Raw genomic sequence first — 19,135 nt, forward strand, 5'->3', positions numbered from 1 at the left:
TTTTTTATAATTAACCCACAATTCACACATTGGTTGGTACAAACCAACAGATCCAAGTCTAATATGCGTGTCACTGAAGATGCAATCAATAAACATACCAGTACAAGACTGCTAGAAACTCTTGGTTTAAGCTATTCCTAGGTGTAGCCTAAGGTTTTAATTTAAACTGAGGCAATCTACTTTATTGCAAAGCTACATATCGTAAATTACAAACAGCGTTAGCCTATCACAAATTAAACGAAACTCAGATTGTGAAACTGTTTAGTATCTGCTGTCTTGAGGTTCTTTTTCTCAGTCTACATATCTAAAATGTAGATCTACCTTGCATGAAAGTCTGAAAGCTTTGTCTACAAACAGTAAATCTTCTTTTAAAGATTTTAAAATTTCGATTCTTGCGCCATGTCTACTCTCAAGGTCGTTGTACATTGAACGATTACCTCTGAAGTCTGAGGTGGCGTGATGGTGTCATCATGTGATAGGATAATGCGACCTTGTTTTGGTCGGCAATAGCAGTTTACTTAGTCACTTTCAAAATAAGCTTGCTGTGGAGAATTTAAGCCTGCTTGCTGAGCCCTTAAAAGTTAAAAAACAAAGCTTTTCGTGCTCAGCCACTATCTCAGCAAACCAGATGCTCTACTATAACTAAACTTGCTCATTTTGAATAACTTTCCAGTCACAATATCGGAAAAACCGGGGACCCGGTGAAGTGTTGAATAAAGTAGACTAATTTTTTTTTTTAAGTAAAACTAATATGAAATACAGACTATTTTACATTCATCAATTCCTAAACTTTGTTTGAAGTTTTTAAAACTATAAAAATGTTCTGGCTTACACGAGCTAGTCCAATGAGTTTATAATAAGTTACATTGTTTCGACGCTCTGGAGATGTCCTTACAAATAGGTCTACAGTAGCCTAATTATGAAGATTCACTTTTATACAGTAACACATTATTTTTGCCAACACTATTTCTTAAATAATTCGTATATTATTAAGCTGTGTTCTAAATTCTGATTCGTAAGTGCACAAAGACAAGGGAGCACCGTAGCCCGCCTATTTCATAAGCCATTATATCAAGGCAATATATTGTTTTTAGTTAAACACTCTCGCAAAGGCATGAGCTTGTGCAAATTTTGTTTTTAAGTGCTCATGTGATGTAAACACGAGCAGTTATTTGTACCGGGCGGCGAATAGCACGTGTTGAAAAATGTTTGTTCAAAAACAAAATTAGCTTAATTTATAACTTCGTTTATCATCAAGAGTATTTGTGCAACATTTGTCAATTTGCTTTATGAATCTGCATCGGCACACGAACACGGTGCAATAAAAATTTGCAATAGTCTGCTAAGCCTGCCCAATGAACTCTTGCATATGGAGAGTTAGAGTTTTGTCTCAGAAGTTTAGCCTAAGTGAAGTTTGAACGAAGCAAGCTTCTTGCTTTAAGTTTTATCTATAACTCGTGAGAAAAACTGTCGTAAATAGCCTACATCTACAGTAGGCATTTGACATAAGATTAAGCAGTGCCTATCCCAAGTTTACAAAATTAGGTAGAAATAAGATTTTAATGTTGGGCAGTAGCGGTAAGCCTACTATTTTGAAAATGAAAGTATTTTCACTTAAATCAATCATTTTTTTAAATTTTAACAACAGTAAGTTAAAATTTTAAAGGATATTACTACCTTCGGCAGGATTTGTATAGTAGCCTATCTATTTCCAAAATTAAAGGAAAATGTTAAAGATTGCGGTCTGCTTTGTTTTTGCACTTGCTGCAGTGCACGCTCAAGAACGTTGCGGTGAGTAGCCGAAACATAACCTGCTCAACTTGAAACTTACAATTTCAGTTTATTTTTGACCATCTAAGATTCTAAGCGAAATGGTAGCCTATAATTGCAATAACATAACAGGGGTTTATAAAATAAGCTGATAAATGCGTGGGACAAAACGCAAACGGTGTGGTGTAATTCAACAGGTGATTTTAAAACGCATTATTGTAACGATGGTAAACGTTACAGTAGGTCTATCATTTTTGGTGACATAGCTGTGTTTTTGACCTCAATAGCGCAGACGACAGAGTGAATAAAAACAAATTGCAGGCAATCAAAATTCAATAACAAGTAGAAACTACATTTTGTTATCTTTGGTGACTGGGCCTGCAGTAGTTGGTTCAAAGCTTCTGCAGGCAGGCCATGTAAACCTATCAGGATCAAGTTACCGATCAGAGGCTTTCTTAGCTCAAAGATAAAGATTCCCGCATAAAATCAAATCACAGATTAACGCTAAGCCAACTTATAAGCCTATATCTTTTTGTAGGCTTGATTACTGTTAACTCATTTTACTTTGTATTTCAGTGGCTCCATTGGAGTTGCAGGGTCGTCTGTATGCGGTAAGCATATAGACTCACAACTTACAAACGTACCATATAACACTGGCTTGGTTATGTAGGAAGAACCCAAGCATAGCCTAAGCTAAATGTAATCTACAGAAGATATGTTGCATTTCAAACAGACCATGAATCCTGTAAATCTCAAATGCATTTGTTAAAAGTTAAAACTGCAGTTATTGAATTAAATTCGCTTTCAAATGTTTTAATTACCACGGTCCTTGTGGTTGGCTTACCTAATATTTCTAATAGTAGCCTACAAAACAGCACGAAGTAACCGTTTGGGCTAGTTGGTTTTGAGAAGTAGGCTAGTTTACGCCAATTAATTTTGCGAAGTTTTTAGTGTTCATTTCAAAGTACACTTTGTAACCAATGAAGTCACTTGTAAATCAACCGTGTTTTTTTTCGTTTTTTTTTTTTTCTGAAAAAGAGACGACCCTCTCGTACTAGCGATGCAAAACTTTTTTGTTTGATAGATTATGACAAGTTTAAAAGCCTTCTTCCATCAATTTTTAAATCCTTTTCTTTCTCAGCTTTAAGATAACAATGACCTACGTAAGCTTTCTAGGCCTACCCCGTTTTTATACCTTGTTTTGTAATGCTATGCTGTTTTTACTGACAGACCTATTTTAGAAAGTAGGCTAATCATTATTCACTTTCAACTCATCGACCTTCATTGTTGGTTTATTTTAGTATGACCACTCGACTAACTACTTTCGAGATGGAAGATTCTCATACGACGCACGAGAGGAAAGAATTCGTATCATTGAACGCGTTGATCCAAACGCGACACACATTCAAGTGGATGAGCTTGTGCTTCATCGTTTGGTAATAGCCAACTGTAGTTTCACATTGTTCAGTTTTTAAAGGTTTCTTGTTTATACAGCACAAACGATAAATTCTTAAGTCAGTGGAACATCTAAAATTAATCAATTGTACTCAGATTCTATATCTTTAATAACTATGAAGACTGCGAAATACTTCTTATGGAAGGCTACTTCCGTTTTTCTACTCCCACAATCGGTTCTCATAAACCTGTGGGAAGCGCACAATGCCACCATCATATCTAATAGACTACGTCGACACAGTATGGACGGAAGTCATAGCATTTAAATTACCTTGAATGGTATTAAAAATCACCAACTTGTTTTTAACGAAAATATTATGCTCTTTACCATGAGCAGCCTATTTTGTTCAGGACTTTGTGTGTACTGTGTATGCCTATCACTATAGACCTAAATTACAATCGAAGCAGGATTTAAGAACTTCTAAATTGTGTCACTAAAACTTGATATAAAATCGGCAGGTATCAAAACTGTTTCAACTATACCGAAACTTTATGATGCTACTAAAAGTCAATTCAACCTATAGAAAAAAAATAGTAGTTTATGTGCAGTGGGTTAAGTGAAATGCATTTGGTTTTCAGAAAAAAAGTTACAAAGTTGATCTGAAGACTCGCAAGTGCAGCGTATCAACCGTCGATTATCGTTTTCACCGCATTGAGATTCCAGAGGAATCACGGTTCATCGCCGAAAATGTTTTAGGCTCCCTGGAAGTAGAAGAAGGAGTCCCAATAACCACATGGGAGCTCCGCGTTGATGATAAAGAAACTGGAATTATGGGTAGCCTAGGCTAAAAAGAGGTTGCATTATTTTTAACTGACCAAAAAACTGTAGTTTTAATTTTAAAATAGTGGTTTAATTTGCAAAGATTTCTTGACATAAGATTAGTGAATCTTTGACTACAATCATTTTTTCACTTTTTTGTGTCTAATCAAACGAAATAAGTGCGCTGTAGCTTGAAGTGCAATTTGGGTGGCGCCACACCGACCTTTGAATAAAATCTTGTATTCAATCGTTTTTGTTTTAGGCTTTATTAACTGCTGAGCCCATCAATAGATTGTGGGCTCAACAGAAAATTTTAAAGATTGGATTTCATCATTGAGTTATCAAATATAATCAAACTAGTGTGTATCAAATGAGTGAAGAACTTTTTTTCGGAACTCCCTTTCTGACTTGCCGTTTTCGCTACGTTTTCAAATAAATTTGGCTTTCAAAAGTAGGCCTGGGCCCACCCAGAAAATAAAGTATGTCGGCACAGGCTCACGTGGTTCCTCCATGCCTGGAAAAGACCAGCCAAATTCTGTATGGACAGTGCTTTGCATTCATGGTCTACATAACATATTTGCATTGCCCACTAAATTTTTAACAAAAAACGTACAGTAATGTTAGTGAAGCTTGCTCGGCCATCTTGTAGCCCTCACCACCAGCACAATAACAAGCCTACATCTTGTGATCTGTCGTAGCCAGAGATGGGCAAGATCACCAGTATTGGTGATCTTGAAGATCAAGATCAAGATCACCAAGAATAGGTGATCTTGAAGATCAAGATCAAGATCACCAAACTAAGTGATCTTGAAGATCAAGATCAAGATCGTGATCTTGAAGATCAAGATCACTTTCAAGATCACTTTTTGTGTACTTGAAAAAAAATGAAGTTTTTGGTCAATGATGTTGCAAAAAATAGTTACTATACTGTATATAAGCAACCCGGGTAAAGGTATATAGTTGGTATTGCTAACTTTTACTTTTAACTACTCGATCGCTGGCCTAAGAATTGTAATGAGTTAGTAACTGTTGCTATGAGGCCTATTAATTGTTGACGTAGTTTGCGTAGAATCGCAACGTCACCCCAAGGCCGAGGTTAATTACAATAGTAGCCTACTGAAAAAGCAATTAGTTTTATGCTTTTTATTTATAATAAATAAATAATAATAAAGTTTAACTGCATCAGTTTTTACCAAATTTTTTGTCTGGTTTATGTTGGAGTTTTTATTCGTGTTACTAAGTTGTTTTAACTTTCACTGTGTTATGTCAATGTTTATTGCACCATTTACCCATCTGACAACCTTGATACTGTTGTCTGCTATCAAAAAATTTCCAGAGGTTTGCGGTCAAACAAACCGCTCCATTCTCAGACCGTAAACAAGTCTTGGTCTGGTTGATTTGCTGCAATAAACCACTTTACATGACCAAAGTCGGCTAGAGTCCAGATTTTTTAACACCGCTATTCTACACTTTTGAAACATCTAACATTGGGTCAAAGAAAGCAAATATTTCTTTAAAATTCACACAAGGAAATTGTGAACAAAGTTAAATCATTTTTTATTATACGTCAACATAAAGTACACGGAAGTTGACTTATTTATTATGACCAACACCGAAAACTTTTTCAATTTTGAAATGGCAACACTGACCAGATTAGATGGAGATTTTAAATCGTCTTTTGTTCGACACATACCGTACCAGATTAGCAGTGGCTTAATGTTAGTAGTCGCCACTAACTACTTTGTACAGTACAAGGTTTAAAAAAATGCCTCTATCTAGGAAGTAAACTTTAATTTTAAAGTGATCTTGATCTTATTGTTCTTCAAGATCAAGATCACACAAAAAAAAGTGATCTTAGATCAAGATCAAGATCACCAAAAAAAAAGTGATCTTGAAGATCAAGATCAAGATCACGATCTTGATCTTCAAGATCACTTGTGATCTTCAAGATCAAGATCACGCCCATCTCTGGTCGTAGCTATAGGCCTACATTCGTTTTGGCCATGGACTAAGCCTTGGTAAAAATAGTGTTATGCAATTCTTTTTAAACTCCCTCCCATAAAAAATTTCTGCGTATGCCACTGGTCAGCAGCTATAGGCCTAATTTGTAATTATATTTAAAAAAAAAGTTGAACCTCGCCAAGAGCTTTTTAAATAGGCTACACGTAGACTAACATTTTCTGAAAAAATTGAACACCCAAAAATGGTCACACTACGCTCTACTTAAACATCGAATTTATATATTTGTACTGAGTCTCTTGAAATTTTTCTAGGCAACATGACTCTCTCTTACACTCGAGAGGAATGTCTTCCGTTAACGGAAACCTTCTACGGGTACGCGTCAAAGACAAAAGAGAATCTACATTTTCATCGCACGTAAGCTTCTGTACTAAATGACTGCAGCTTGTTCAATTAAAATTTTTCACCTTAACACAGAGTAAAGCCGCTCTAAGCGTTTTCTTTTTATCAGAGATGATACAAAATTTTCAATAAAAATATATTCTTAGTTGTTAAGAAAAAACTTTGTCTGGAATTTAGTTTTCACACTCTAAGGACAAGCTTGATAACTAGCGATCTTTTCACGTTGATTCAACATTTGGATTGAGCAGACTGATGTGCTGGTTTAGAATAATGAACCCATCACAAAAATTTAAACATGTTGAAGTGGAAGTTTTGTCTTCAGGAATGCACCTGATGCATAATCAGCAGCTGTAAAGATCGCGTCGGATTTAACTTCCAAACATCAGAAATGCAGTTTGTCTAAAATAAGATTTCCTTTATTTCCAGCTACCTCGACATTACCGTCGGATTGGACAGTCCAGATGTTTTCGACATTCCTTCTGAGTGCATGCATTAGCTTGGCTTAGATGACGGTCGAAAAGTGTCACTGACAAATTCCCTACTGTAATTAAGATTGAAAGCGACGTTTTCTTTGCTAATTTTGCAACAAAACCTCAAATTAAAATTTGGATATTATAGTGACGCAGTTCAGTTAAAAGAAATCAAACTAGATCAACTTCCTGAAAGAGAAAAGATGACAAATTTTGATACGAAAATAAGGTAGAGTAGGCTAACTATCTTCCGCAAGTGCACAGATTAATTTTAAGAACTGAAGTTAAAAGATGAACATTGAACAACCTCCAAAAGTTTTACTGGTTAAACGCCCGACTTTATGGGCAAAGAAACAAGAGCAAGCGGCGCTGGTTTACTTCTCGGGCAGGCCCGGATTTAGGGGGGGAAGAGGGTGCAGGTGCCCCCCTACGTGGATATAATGTGATTTTGTGTTATTTTTCTTTCTTTCAGCCTTTGAAGTTTCTGCAAAATGCTGTACAGTGCTGGATTAATGCAACTGTAGACGTGGTTTTTTGGGCCATAGGCGTAAAAAAAATTTTTGCACGGGGGGGCCCCCGATCTAAAAGTGCCCCGAGCCCCCCATCAGCTAAATCTAGCCCTGTTCTCGGGGTGTGTGCTTGAGCAACGCACGTTAAGGACTGCTCTCCATTCAGCGGCATCTAATGGATGGAATAATTCCCTGGCAACAAGACTTCAACAATTGGAAACTTCACTTTGTCAATCTTGGTAACTAGGCCTGCGTCAGTGATTCAAAGCCTCTACGAGTATGCGAAACTGCCAGGATTAAGCTCTGCAAGAAGCTTTCCCAGTCCGAGGATAAAGATTCAGTCAATCAAACAGCTCTCGATTTAGGAAAATCTAGTGGATGGCATAATTTACAAAAGCAAACAAGTGAAAACTTCACTCATATTAATCTCGGAGACCTGGCCAGCGTCGATAGTTTGAAGCCTCCACAAATATTAGACATTGTCAGCTCAGGACTGATTTCCCAAAGAGGCTTTCTCAATTGGAGAATGAAGATTTCCACAATCAAACCTTTTCTAATAAACGCATTGCGATGTCGAACAGCAAAGGTTGCCGCTGCCACATGAAACGTAACCAGTGATGCGTGTTCTAGCAACAGACTTAACGTTAATAATCCGAGCAATAACTTTCGCTTGCACGCAAGGACAATGTGACTTCAAGATATGCAGTTAACACAAGGTTGGTAAAAATAGCCAACCATGTTTGTTTTTTTTAAGAAAAAGTGAAGGTTTATTGACAATAACCGCAAATAGCTTCGGTTTCGATCTGCTGGATCTCATCCGTGCAGTGATGTAGCCTAGTAATTAAGCACTGAACGAGTGAACGCAAGAGAATTGGTGTGCCTTTTCTTTGTCGTCCCCTTAAAAGGGGCAAAAAACTTACAACACACCATACCCGGCCAAATGCAAAAGGCTGCTATTTTGTACATTTTTTCAGATGAGCCTCCAGCTTGCATTATCTTTTTATACCTGGGATGGGGAGAAAGTAACTTTTTGTACGGTAACTATTTCTCACAAAAAACGGTACAGGTAATTCACTGTACATTTCTTTGGACTTTAAAAGTAAACTAGACCGCTGCTATGAACGAAAAACAAACATGCTGTTTCAAGGTTTCAGCAAATGTTCTTTGTGGCCGTTAAAATGTGATGGCAATTCGGTTAAGCAGAAATAACTGAAGAACGACCTATTTGCTCAAGCAAAACCAACACAAATCAATCCGTTTACGAATCAATTCTTTGTTTCACAGCAACTGAATAGTACAGCGCTTCAGAAAATGGTAAGGTGTCGGCGACCAATGCAATAAATACAGTGCTAAAAAGGCCTAATGCCAAACGAGCAAAATCCGCTCAATTTTCATTGATTCAACGTGTGCAAACGTTGAATCACTAAACAAAGGCAGATTTTGCTAGCTGGGGTTTTTTTGCAGGCTGCTGCCACTTTTCAAAAAAAAAAAGTTTACTGTCAAGAAAATGTTAACGGAATTATTGTTCCAATCGCACCGATGACGTCACTGCATCGACCTTGCACCAATGTAAATAAGGATGATAGGTACAACTTGGAAACCGAATAATTGGTGTGACAAAGGCGTTGTTAGATTACAGCATGCAGTGAACTGACGCGTTCAAACTACTGTTCTATTGGTATTTTGTGGTTTTAAATACAGTACGTGCTGTCAGCATGTCAAAGATGCATCTTAAAGCCAAGTTAGTCTTGTTTAGCCAACTTGTAACTTCCGTATATTTCTATTCGGCATCAGCTCTTTGTCTTTCACTAGGAAGCTATTTCTAATTAGCATATTTCATTAGGTTTTGTTTTGAAAATGCATCTCCGAAAATGTGTTTAAATTTCGAGCAGCCACTAGATATTGTAGATAAATTGTAAAAATGCACGTGCAGACTTGCAAAAAAATGTAGCAAAATAGGCATTGAATCAACTCCGGTGACACCAAATTGAATCCAAGATACATCAAGCAAACTCACCATAATGATACAAAGTGTGCAAAAAGCTGTACAAACGTGAAATTGAACGTGATATCAAATGCAAACAGAAAAGCGGAGTAGCAACGTGCTGTCTTCACGTCAACCTTAAGTCTTGAAAATACCGTGGCTGCTTGTAAAAATTTCCTACAAAATGATTACAGAACAAAAACAAATTTACACGAAAAAAAACGAACACATCTTGAAAACATAGGAGAGACTTTTCATCTTTCGGGCCAAACTCCAGGAATTGAACTAATCTTTTGTCACTCCTACAGATTTGAATTCATCCTTGTTTTTCAGAAGATAAGCGGCCAAGTAGTCAATTGGATTCGGCGGTCTGAAAACATATTAAATCGTTATTTCTGTATTGATGTAAGAATCTCTATTCTCGGACTGAGAAAGCTACTTTGCATGGTTAATCCTGGCGGTTTCGCATACTTGCAGAGGCTTTTGACTCAGGCTTCAGACTTTGAAGCACTAACGCATTTCCGGTCACCGAGATTTACAGAGTTAAATTTCCGCCTGTTGAAGCGTCGTTTCCATGCACTAGGTGCCGATGAATTGGGAACAGTCCTTACAATGGCTCGGGCGCACACTTCGGGAGCTGAACCAGCGCCGCCTGATCATTATGTTTTTTTGTGCACAAAGTCCAGCGTTTAACCAACTGAGCTTTCGGAACAGACGCTCAATTCAAAACATGCCTTGCCGCCAAGGTACAATTTTGTTGATTGAATTCTAGAACATTCTTCTCTAAAAAACATTTTCGAATAGCATATGTCACATAAAAAGGAAACAAACTTTTTCACACAAATTATATCAAAAAGTTCTACAATGTCAATTTTCAACCTTTCTTTAGCCAGAGTGGACAATCCAGAGAGAAGTATAGGGACCACAGTCTGATCAAGATAAGCACGAGTTGGAAGAGACTGCATCTCCACAATCTTGGGTGTCTTTGCAGCCGCATCTTTTTCCGCGTTTATAATTTCCTGAATCGCCAAACAGAAACATTGATCCAGATAACAAAATCACATGAAGCGTCAAAACCAGAAAAGAGGGTTTAAATTTCAATTCAGATAAAAAACATGTTATATGTTAACAAATTCAATCTCATGAAACATACAGAAACAAGTCTCAAGTGGACATTTGAAGAATCAAGTTTGTGACAACTCACCTGCACATTGGTGGCAGGGCTCGGTTCAGGTGGCGCCGCGACTGCTTCCTGAAAATTTAAACATTAAACTTTGAAGTGCAAATAACTTGGTTGGTCTTTTTTTCAACATTTTTGAAGAAAATTTTCACTTCAAATAAAGGTATAAAAAGTTGATAAAATGAAGCACATGGGTTAATGTATATTTCGCTAGATTTGTCACATTTTACAGAGAAAGTGCTAAAACCAAAAGGCTATGAAAACTAAAAAAGGAATATTATTTAGAGGCTGTTATAATCACTCAGCAAAACGTGACAAATTACATCGCAAAGACGTCATTAAAACAACAAAAGCTAAAATGAAAATTTTATTTAAACGATAACCATGCAGAAAAAATGGAGGACAACATATGGATAGTTCACCTTAGTTTGCACCAGTAGAACGTATCATGTTACTTTACTAAGTGCCTAGTAAACAGCATCATTCAAATTTTAGTATGAGCTCAAACAAAAATACCATTACGGTACAATAAACGAAGAGACTGTTGGCAAAAATTAAATAGCCGGTAGGCTTTAGTAGTTAGCTGGGCAGTAAAAAATCAAGCAAACTGTTGTGAAAGTAGTGGCATAAACAGTTGAAGACTGTAATTTATCTTTATAACACAAGTAAACACACATTGGTGGACTTAAAAATGACATTATATACATGAAATCTTGAATAAAACTTTATTTGACATAATATCCAGAGTTAAAACAATGCTTATGTTTGGCATAATAAAAATTTTGGTACCGGTTTGCAAGATATCAAGCTTGATGTGGAAAAATAAAATAGTTATGTCTTACAAACAACTGCACCTAACGATCAGACAGCTTTTCACATACAAAAACTACGCATTTCTTACCGTCGATTGCACCGCTGGAGGATTGTCTGCTTCCATTGGTGTTTCAGCTGGGGGAGCAGCAGTTCCTTCTGCTGAGAATATATTTATTCAGTATGGATTTGTGCACATGGGTCATGTTTTTACACCATGATATTCATATCATGAACATCAAATACAAACCAATATTCATAAATGAAAACAGAAACGTCAGCCTGGTTCAATACAGAACAGTGCTACCACTGATTATACTAAAGTGCTACCATTGATTATGATAAAGAGCCCATAAAAGCATTCATACAATGTATGCAATGCCACGTATAGTTTTGAGTATGTTTTCTTAATATGGCAGTCCAATTCTAAAGGGATAACACAAGTTTAAACAATAAGGTATATGTCATGCCTCTCAGCATCTGTATTGGAGTTTATAAAAAAATTTTATGAGCTTACGACAACTTAGAGTTTGAATAAACTAACTTTTCTTCCTTCCATTATATGATTTACATTTACACAATAAAGTGTATGCTGTTCTGTAATGAGACACTGCTTTTTAAAACAATTAAACATAAAGACAAGACAAATTAAGCATTTAAATCATTTGCAAAATTAGACAGCCTCATATACTAATTACTAACATTTTGATAATCACTAGTAATGTTTTTTACAAACTAGCTCAAGAAAAAGAGGCCCGAAGTAATTTAAATATGCATTGCAAAACATTTTTTTTTCTTTTTCATGATGTATTTCAAAGCAAATAAATTCAAGTATTTGAATTGCTTACTGAACTTCAATATTCATTGACAGGTGAAATCTTAAACACCTTTATCTTGCAATATGCAAGTGTCTTCATCAGTCATGATGTTAACATTGATATCACTTCACTATGAGAATAGAATCATTGTTCAAATTGACTTCTCATTTGTATTGCTTTGTCTATTGTATGGATGCTTAATGCAGCACTTTTTTGGTACGGTATATAAATAAATGAAAAAACTAGACAAAATGTTTTGTCATAACTTTCTCTTTTCTGTTTCATCACAGTAGCATGGGTGTAGTGGGGTAGATGCTGTGATTTCAAACTGTTTTTATATGAGAATAACTTTAGACTAAACCGTTAATTTTTATGGCATTTATTTAATAAAACAAGATATGATAAAGCTTTGGTAGAGAGTTTGCTTTGTTGAACCATAGAGAAATAAAACAGAGTAACCTTAGCGGGCTTAACAAAACCTGCTAAGGTTACTCTGTTTTATTTCTCTATGGTTCAAAACAAGATATAGCTTATACATTTACTTATAAATAAATAAATTTCCTGGCACTCTTAATTATGGTTGAAATATTTTAACTGTGTGTTTAGACTGCAACACAGAAAAAAAAAACACTCTCAGGTTTTGTAAATTTTAAGCAGTAATTGTCCAAAAAAAATAGTTTCTTTATTTCTTTTTAGAAAATGTCACCGTGATTCGTGAACAACTACAAGTGCAAATGAAGTCACTCTCTCAATGGTATAAAGTTTTAAGTATATAATCAAATGCTATTGTTCTAACACCAGAGCAACATTTGAATCACATTTTCAGTTATATTGGGTTGTAGTTGAAAGCAAGCACATCACTTAAAAAGTTTGTGTTATTACTGTGCTACTTTCATCTTAGGATTGCAATATAACAAAACAAGCTTCTCATAAAAACTTTGCGCACTGAAACCAGTTACCTATGATAAATAACATTTACTTGGAACAATGACATATGTTAACATGTCAAAAAATTAAAGTATCTACAATTCTACATACATTTTTGTGTTGAAAAACTAAACTTAGTCTGCAATGGCTTCTTTTCTCAAATCTAGGCCAACATATTAAAATCACAATTGCGTTTAAGCCATACATTCAACTGATTTTAAACTAGGTACGATAAACTAAACACTTAAATTGCAGCATATTAAAAATTCAAATCAAGCTTACATGTACAAAAATCTTAAAAAAATTCTTATTTGCAGTATGTTACTTCGGATGCAACCTAGTTCGTACCATGAACAGTTCGTACCGTCAGTTCGTACCTTGAAAAGATCGAGAAAAAAAACCAAAAAAACCGAAGTCCGCTAATCGCAGTTTCCACAAACATTTTTCTGCAGTTTCCGCTAACCCTAACCATAGAGTAATCTATGCTCTAACCCTAACCCTCGCTGATCGCAGTTTCCACAAAAATTTTTCTGCAGTTTCCGTTACCCCTTACCCTAATTCTAATTTCTAACCATAGAGTAATCTATGCTCTAACCCTAACCCTCGCTGATCGCAGTTTCCACAAACATTTTTCTGCAGTTTTCGCATTACCTTAACCATAGAGTAATCTTTGCTCTAACCCTCGCTGACCGCAGTTTCCGCAAACATTTTTCCGCAGTTTCCGCTAACCGCAGTTTCCGCTTACCCTAACTCTAACCATAGAGCAATCTATGCTCTAACCCTAACCCTCGCTGATTGCAGTTTCCGCAAACATTTTTCCGCAGTTTCCGCTAACTTTTACCCTAACCATAGAGTGATTTATGCTCTAACCCTCGCTGACCACAGTTTCCGCAAACTTTACCCTAACTCTAACCATAGAGAGAAATCTATGCTCTAACCCTAACCCTCGCTGATCGCAGTTTCCACAAACATTTTCCGCAGTTTCGCAATTTCCGCTAACCACAGTTTCCGCTAACCCTCGACTTTGTTTCAAATTGTTTGGGGAAACTCCGATCAGCGACTTCGCCTTTGTGCTATTAAACTGCGATCAGCGACTTCGGCTTTTTTTAATTTTTTCTCTCGATCTTTTCAGGGTACGAACTGACTGTACGAATGGTTCAAGGTACGAACTAGGTTGCACCCTGTTACTTCATTACCATAAGTGCAATATATCGGGTGCAACCTAGTTCGTACCTTGAACCATTCGTACAGTCAGTTCGTACCCTGAAAAGATCGAGAGAAAAAATTAAAAAAAGCCGAAGTCGCTGATCGCAGTTTAATAGCACAAAGCCGAAGTCGCTGATCGGAGTTTCCCCAAACAATTTGAAACAAACTCGAGGGTTAGGGTTAGCGGAAACTGCGGTTAGCGGAAACATGTTTGCGGAAACTGTGATCAGCGAGGGTTAGAGCATAGATTACTCTATGGTTAGGGTAAAAAGTTAGCGGAAACTGCGGAAAAATGTTTGCGGAAACTGCGATCAGCGAGGGTTAGGGTTAGAGCATAGATTACTCTATGGTTAGAATTAGGGTAAGGGATAACGGAAACTGCGAAAAAATTTTTGCAGAAACTGCGATCAGCGAGGGTTAGGGTTAGAGCATAGATTAATCTATGGTTAGGGTTAGCGGAAACTGCGGAAAAATGTTTGCGGAAACTGCGATCAGTGGACTTCGGTTTTGAGCTATTTTTTCTCTCGATCTTTTCAGGGGGAAAATTTTAAAATGATTGCGGAAACTGCGATCAGCAACTTTGGCTTTTTTTAATTTTTTCTCTCGATCTTTTCAAGGTACGAACTGACGGTACGAACTGTTCATGGTACGAACTAGGTTGCATCCCAATATATCAATACCTATGCCTAGTGACTCATAAGGAATAAATTATCGAGAATGGCGTTTTCATTAAAACTTTTCTCTCTAAAGTAATTTGTGTTTTACAGCGAGAACTATATAGGGTCCACTCTATATGCATATTTGAGACCATTAACGTAATTGCATCCACTTCACAAATTTGTAAAAATTTTGCCATTGAAAACAATTTTTCAGAGAACTGTCTTTGAAATGGATTGCTCGAAAATAAATTATCAGAAAATTTTTACAGTTGATGTATCAATAATGTTATCACAACCTGCATAAGCTTCATCTTTTTACACTAACTATATGACTTGTTTTTTGGTTATCAAATTACATTTTCAGAAAAATGCTGTTTTTTATAAAAAAAATAAAATAAAAAACGGCATCTTGACTTTAAAACAGCATAAAAATATAGAGAAGTGCGTTTATAAGGGTTCACATGTTGTTGAGCACTGTCATCGCATTGTTTATCTCGAGTTTTTTTACAAATTGTTTTCTTAGACAGATTGCACAAAATTATTCCGCCAGAATGACAGTGGTGTTTGGACACATTTTGGAATTAAGTCTTACTTAATCCCCCAAAATCGGGGGACAAAGTGTTCAGGGGACGAAATAGGTTGAATCCTTATTAAAGGTTAGAAATAAAAACATTTCTAATTCTGACCTTAACCAATAGGTTGAATCCTTATTAAGGGTTAGAAATAGAAACATTTCTATACACTATATGTATAGTGTAAATATAGCCACAGCCTAAAAGAAAAGGCAAATAATTACGTACTTTAAAACTGGCAAATTTTAACAATATGTTCACGATTGTAAAACAACAAGGGTAAACTCATGGTAAGATTTCGTCATAGAGGTGAACTACGGAGATATTCAATAGTTGCTACTTCACACCAACTTCAAACTGACACTATTTCTTAAAAGTTATTGTTGATGAAATCACCGCTTTTACGTCATGATGTAACGTTTTGCTAAAATGGAAAGCCATCAATTGCTATTGAACAAAAACACTGGTGAAAGCTGCAGCGGGTTATTGGGTGGAAAACAATTTATCGTTTATTTTTGTTCACAACACGTGAGTTTTTTTTAAGGAACACAAATATTAGAGAAAAACATTTTGCACAAGGTTGAATACAATGGATATTCATCAAGGGTCCCTACACCAGGAAGGACTTCAATAAAGAGAGCATAATTTTGAAGCAAAAAGTAAATACCCAGGCATGATATGCAACACAACAAACTCCTTAAACTTGCATATTTGAAGAACATTGGTACTGTAGTTTAAAGGTGCATTATCTTTTTTCCAATATTACATGGCAGCAGTGGCTGAGTGGTTAGCGCGTTGGGCTCGCAGTCGAGAGCCTGCATGTTCGACTCCAGCCACCCGCACTTGCTGTTGTTTCTCTGGGCAAGAAACTTTACGATAATTGCCTCTACCCAGTAATTGATTTCGAGTAATGGGTAGTACCAAATTTAAGTCATAAGTAGAGTAGACAACCGGAAACAGACATTGCCGTCGGCTGCAGCGTGGGTCAGGTGTATGTCGGAAGGCGTACACCGATGCATAGCGCTCAAGTCCGCTTTCCCGCAATGCAGGACAAAGATAAACAAACAAACAAACAAACAAACACTTACCATCAGCCATGACTACCGTCGTCGGGTTTGGTAAAATAAAAGCTTTCTGAGACAAGGGACACCTAGCGGATTTATTGGACAATCTCCAGATCGTCGTGCTTATTTTCAAGAACGCAAACACGAGGGACTTGTCATTTCGAGATACGTTGCAAGGATGGTAAATTTTCATTTGCGATCAAGTAAAGCGGTGGAGAACCACTTTTAATTTTTTTTAATCGAGAAAAATTAAAAGTTGAATATCAGTTTATACTTTTGGTAAGCAACTAAGAGTCTACGAATGCAAAATAAAAAATAGGCAACCTTTTTTTATTCTTTAATTATTAAAGTTTTGCAAATAATGTTTGGTTACCACTCGCAATTTTTACAACGCCCGCTTGATATAGCGTAAAAATAAAACAATTTTCATCAGGGATATCTAGAGAAGGGGATACGAAGGCTTTTATTACGTCTGACAATAGAAGGGCTTCTATTTATCTTAAATAATCTCTGTTTATGGTAAAATAACAGTTGGCACCGATAGTAATTTAACAAACTTTGTTATGACAACCTGCATTGCACTATTGCCACCAGGTATAGATATTCAATGAATGCTCATAATTACTTGTTAATTCAACTACCCGTATACTTGCTTTACACCTAGCCAACTGCAAAGGTTTTGTCAAAAAAAAACAGCTAACTGGTAACCTTTCAACTGTCTTTTCAAACAAGTATTCTTTAAATATGTTCTACACAACACTTGCTAACTGTCTTGTGTAGCTGAGTGTACCAGCTGCACTACAAAACTTTCTGCAATTTTAAAAAGAACCGCATGTTTAACGCGGTACCAACTACCGCCCTTCTAGTGTCATGAGAATAAGGCAATCGCTGTGAGCCTTCGTATCCCCTTCTTTAGATATCCCTGATTTTTATGGCCGTAACCAGGCTATTGTGTCAGGGAGAACCATTCATCATATAGAGGGGTTGTGAAGATATACAAATATTTTCGTAAATTCAAAATAATTTCAGTGTAACCAACAAGACTTTTGCGGAAGTGACAACAAATTTAAAATGTAGCTTGCGTGTGCTTTTCCCCCAGGCACAAGCTAGTAGTGACGGTTTTCATAATAATAAAAACACAAACCATGACGCACATATTATTGTCAAAATGGTTTGATTGATTGAATCTTTATCCTCAAACAGTGAAAGTTTCTTGCAGAGCTTAATCCTGGCAGTTTTTCATACTTGTAGACTGTAGGGGCTTTGAACCACTGTCGCAGGCCCGGTCACCGAAGTTGACAGAGTGAAATTTCCGATTGTTGAAGTCTTAATGTAGCCCGGGAATTATTCCATCCATTAGATGCCGCTAAATGGAGAGCAATCCTTAACGTACGTTGCTTAGGCTAAGCGCACACCCCGAGAGTCGAACCCGCGCCGCTTGAAGTTTCTTCGTTCCAGAAGTCACTCGCTAGCCAACTGAGCTAAAAAGCAACATTAGCCAGGCTACTGTAGCTAGAGTAAATTTATGAAAAAGTGAAAGTCATTTTATGAAAGTATGAAAGCAAATTGTTGCTGACTACGAAAAGAAAATGAATAGCCAAACAATATAGGTTAGAAAAGTTGAGAACTGAAAAAAGGCAATGATTTAGGTACCATCTTTTCATTTGGTTGGTGCTAAGCTCGGGCGTTTAGTTTGTCGTTCTAAGTCGTAACAAGGTTTCCGTAGGTGAACCTGCTAGGCTACTTGTAGGCTAAAGGCTTTGAAGAACTACTGACGCAGGGCCGGTTACCGAGATTAGCAGAGTGAAATTTCTATAGTTGTTTGAAGGGTTGTTGTTTGGGAGCTGTTCTTTCCACTATGTGCCTCTGAATGGAGAACAGTCATGAAATGCGTTGCTCAAGCGCACATTCCGAGAGCCGAAGCAGCGCCGCTTGATCTTGAGTCGGACGCTTAACCACTGAGCTAGCAAAACAAAAATTGAATTTAAAATTGAACTTGAGTTAAAATCAAAAGTTACCTCTGATTCTGGAAAGTCGTGTTTGAATTTCAGATTGGATTTTCACCTGCTGCTCGTAGGCTAGAATGTGTGTTTAATTTAACTTATTGAAAATTTATCAGAACATTGTTTTCTTTGAAGTGTCTGAGCTTTCTTACTAAAATATCACTTTAATTGTGACTTTTTCGGTTATCTACACAGTTTGCGCCACGGAGTCTGTAAACGACATAGGAACCTATGTAGCCAACTAATCAGTTGACAAAGGAAAATTTTGCATAGCCTAGTCGGACGAGTTGTGGTGTTTTTTGGATTTGTTGTGCGACAGAAATTGGAACCTTTTGTCATGAATAACACTCAAATAAGTTGAGTTGAATACAATATATTGCCTCTTGATTAATAAACCGGCTCGACCAATATTGTTTATATCCAATCTCCAACACAAGAGAATGTGTCATTTAAGATATTACGTGATCTCCGACAGCCTTTCTCGATCGATTGAACCCTATAGGATCAGATTTCAACGCTGTGCTTGTCGCTCTATGTTATGTAACGCCTAGCCTACTTCAAGATTTGAAAGATCAATAATATTTGTA

At 36.7% G+C, this 19,135-nt stretch overlaps 2 protein-coding genes across 3 annotated transcripts; one reads left to right on the forward strand and one right to left on the reverse strand.

The window, feature by feature from the left end:
* Positions 1 to 1,668: 1,668 nt before the first annotated feature.
* On the forward strand, positions 1,669 to 6,967 carry LOC145784515 (ependymin-like). Its single transcript, XM_082596348.1, has 6 exons — positions 1,669 to 1,791; positions 2,347 to 2,381; positions 3,072 to 3,206; positions 3,805 to 4,000; positions 6,259 to 6,361; positions 6,773 to 6,967. Exons 1-6 carry the CDS (start codon positions 1,728 to 1,730, stop codon positions 6,840 to 6,842), a joined length of 603 nt encoding a protein of 200 aa, XP_082452474.1. The 5' UTR covers positions 1,669 to 1,727; the 3' UTR covers positions 6,843 to 6,967.
* Positions 6,968 to 8,578: 1,611 nt separating this feature from the next.
* LOC145784516 (protein dpy-30 homolog) lies at positions 8,579 to 16,612 on the reverse strand. 2 transcript variants are annotated; one of them, XM_082596349.1, is made up of 5 exons: positions 16,570 to 16,612; positions 11,391 to 11,461; positions 10,514 to 10,561; positions 10,189 to 10,328; positions 8,579 to 9,679 (listed from the first exon to the last, which is right to left on the reverse strand). In XM_082596349.1, exons 1-5 carry the CDS (start codon positions 16,577 to 16,579, stop codon positions 9,595 to 9,597), a joined length of 354 nt encoding a protein of 117 aa, XP_082452475.1. In that variant the 5' UTR covers positions 16,580 to 16,612; the 3' UTR covers positions 8,579 to 9,594. The 2 variants fall into 2 exon arrangements, with proteins under 2 accessions (XP_082452475.1, XP_082452476.1); XM_082596350.1 differs by having other exon boundaries at positions 11,391 to 11,458; positions 16,570 to 16,593.
* Between the last annotated feature and the right edge of the window lie 2,523 nt (positions 16,613 to 19,135).

The sequence above is a fragment of the Aplidium turbinatum genome, chromosome 15 (genome assembly GCF_918807975.1).
Source record: "Aplidium turbinatum chromosome 15, kaAplTurb1.1, whole genome shotgun sequence".
NCBI lineage: Eukaryota > Metazoa > Chordata > Ascidiacea > Aplousobranchia > Polyclinidae > Aplidium > Aplidium turbinatum.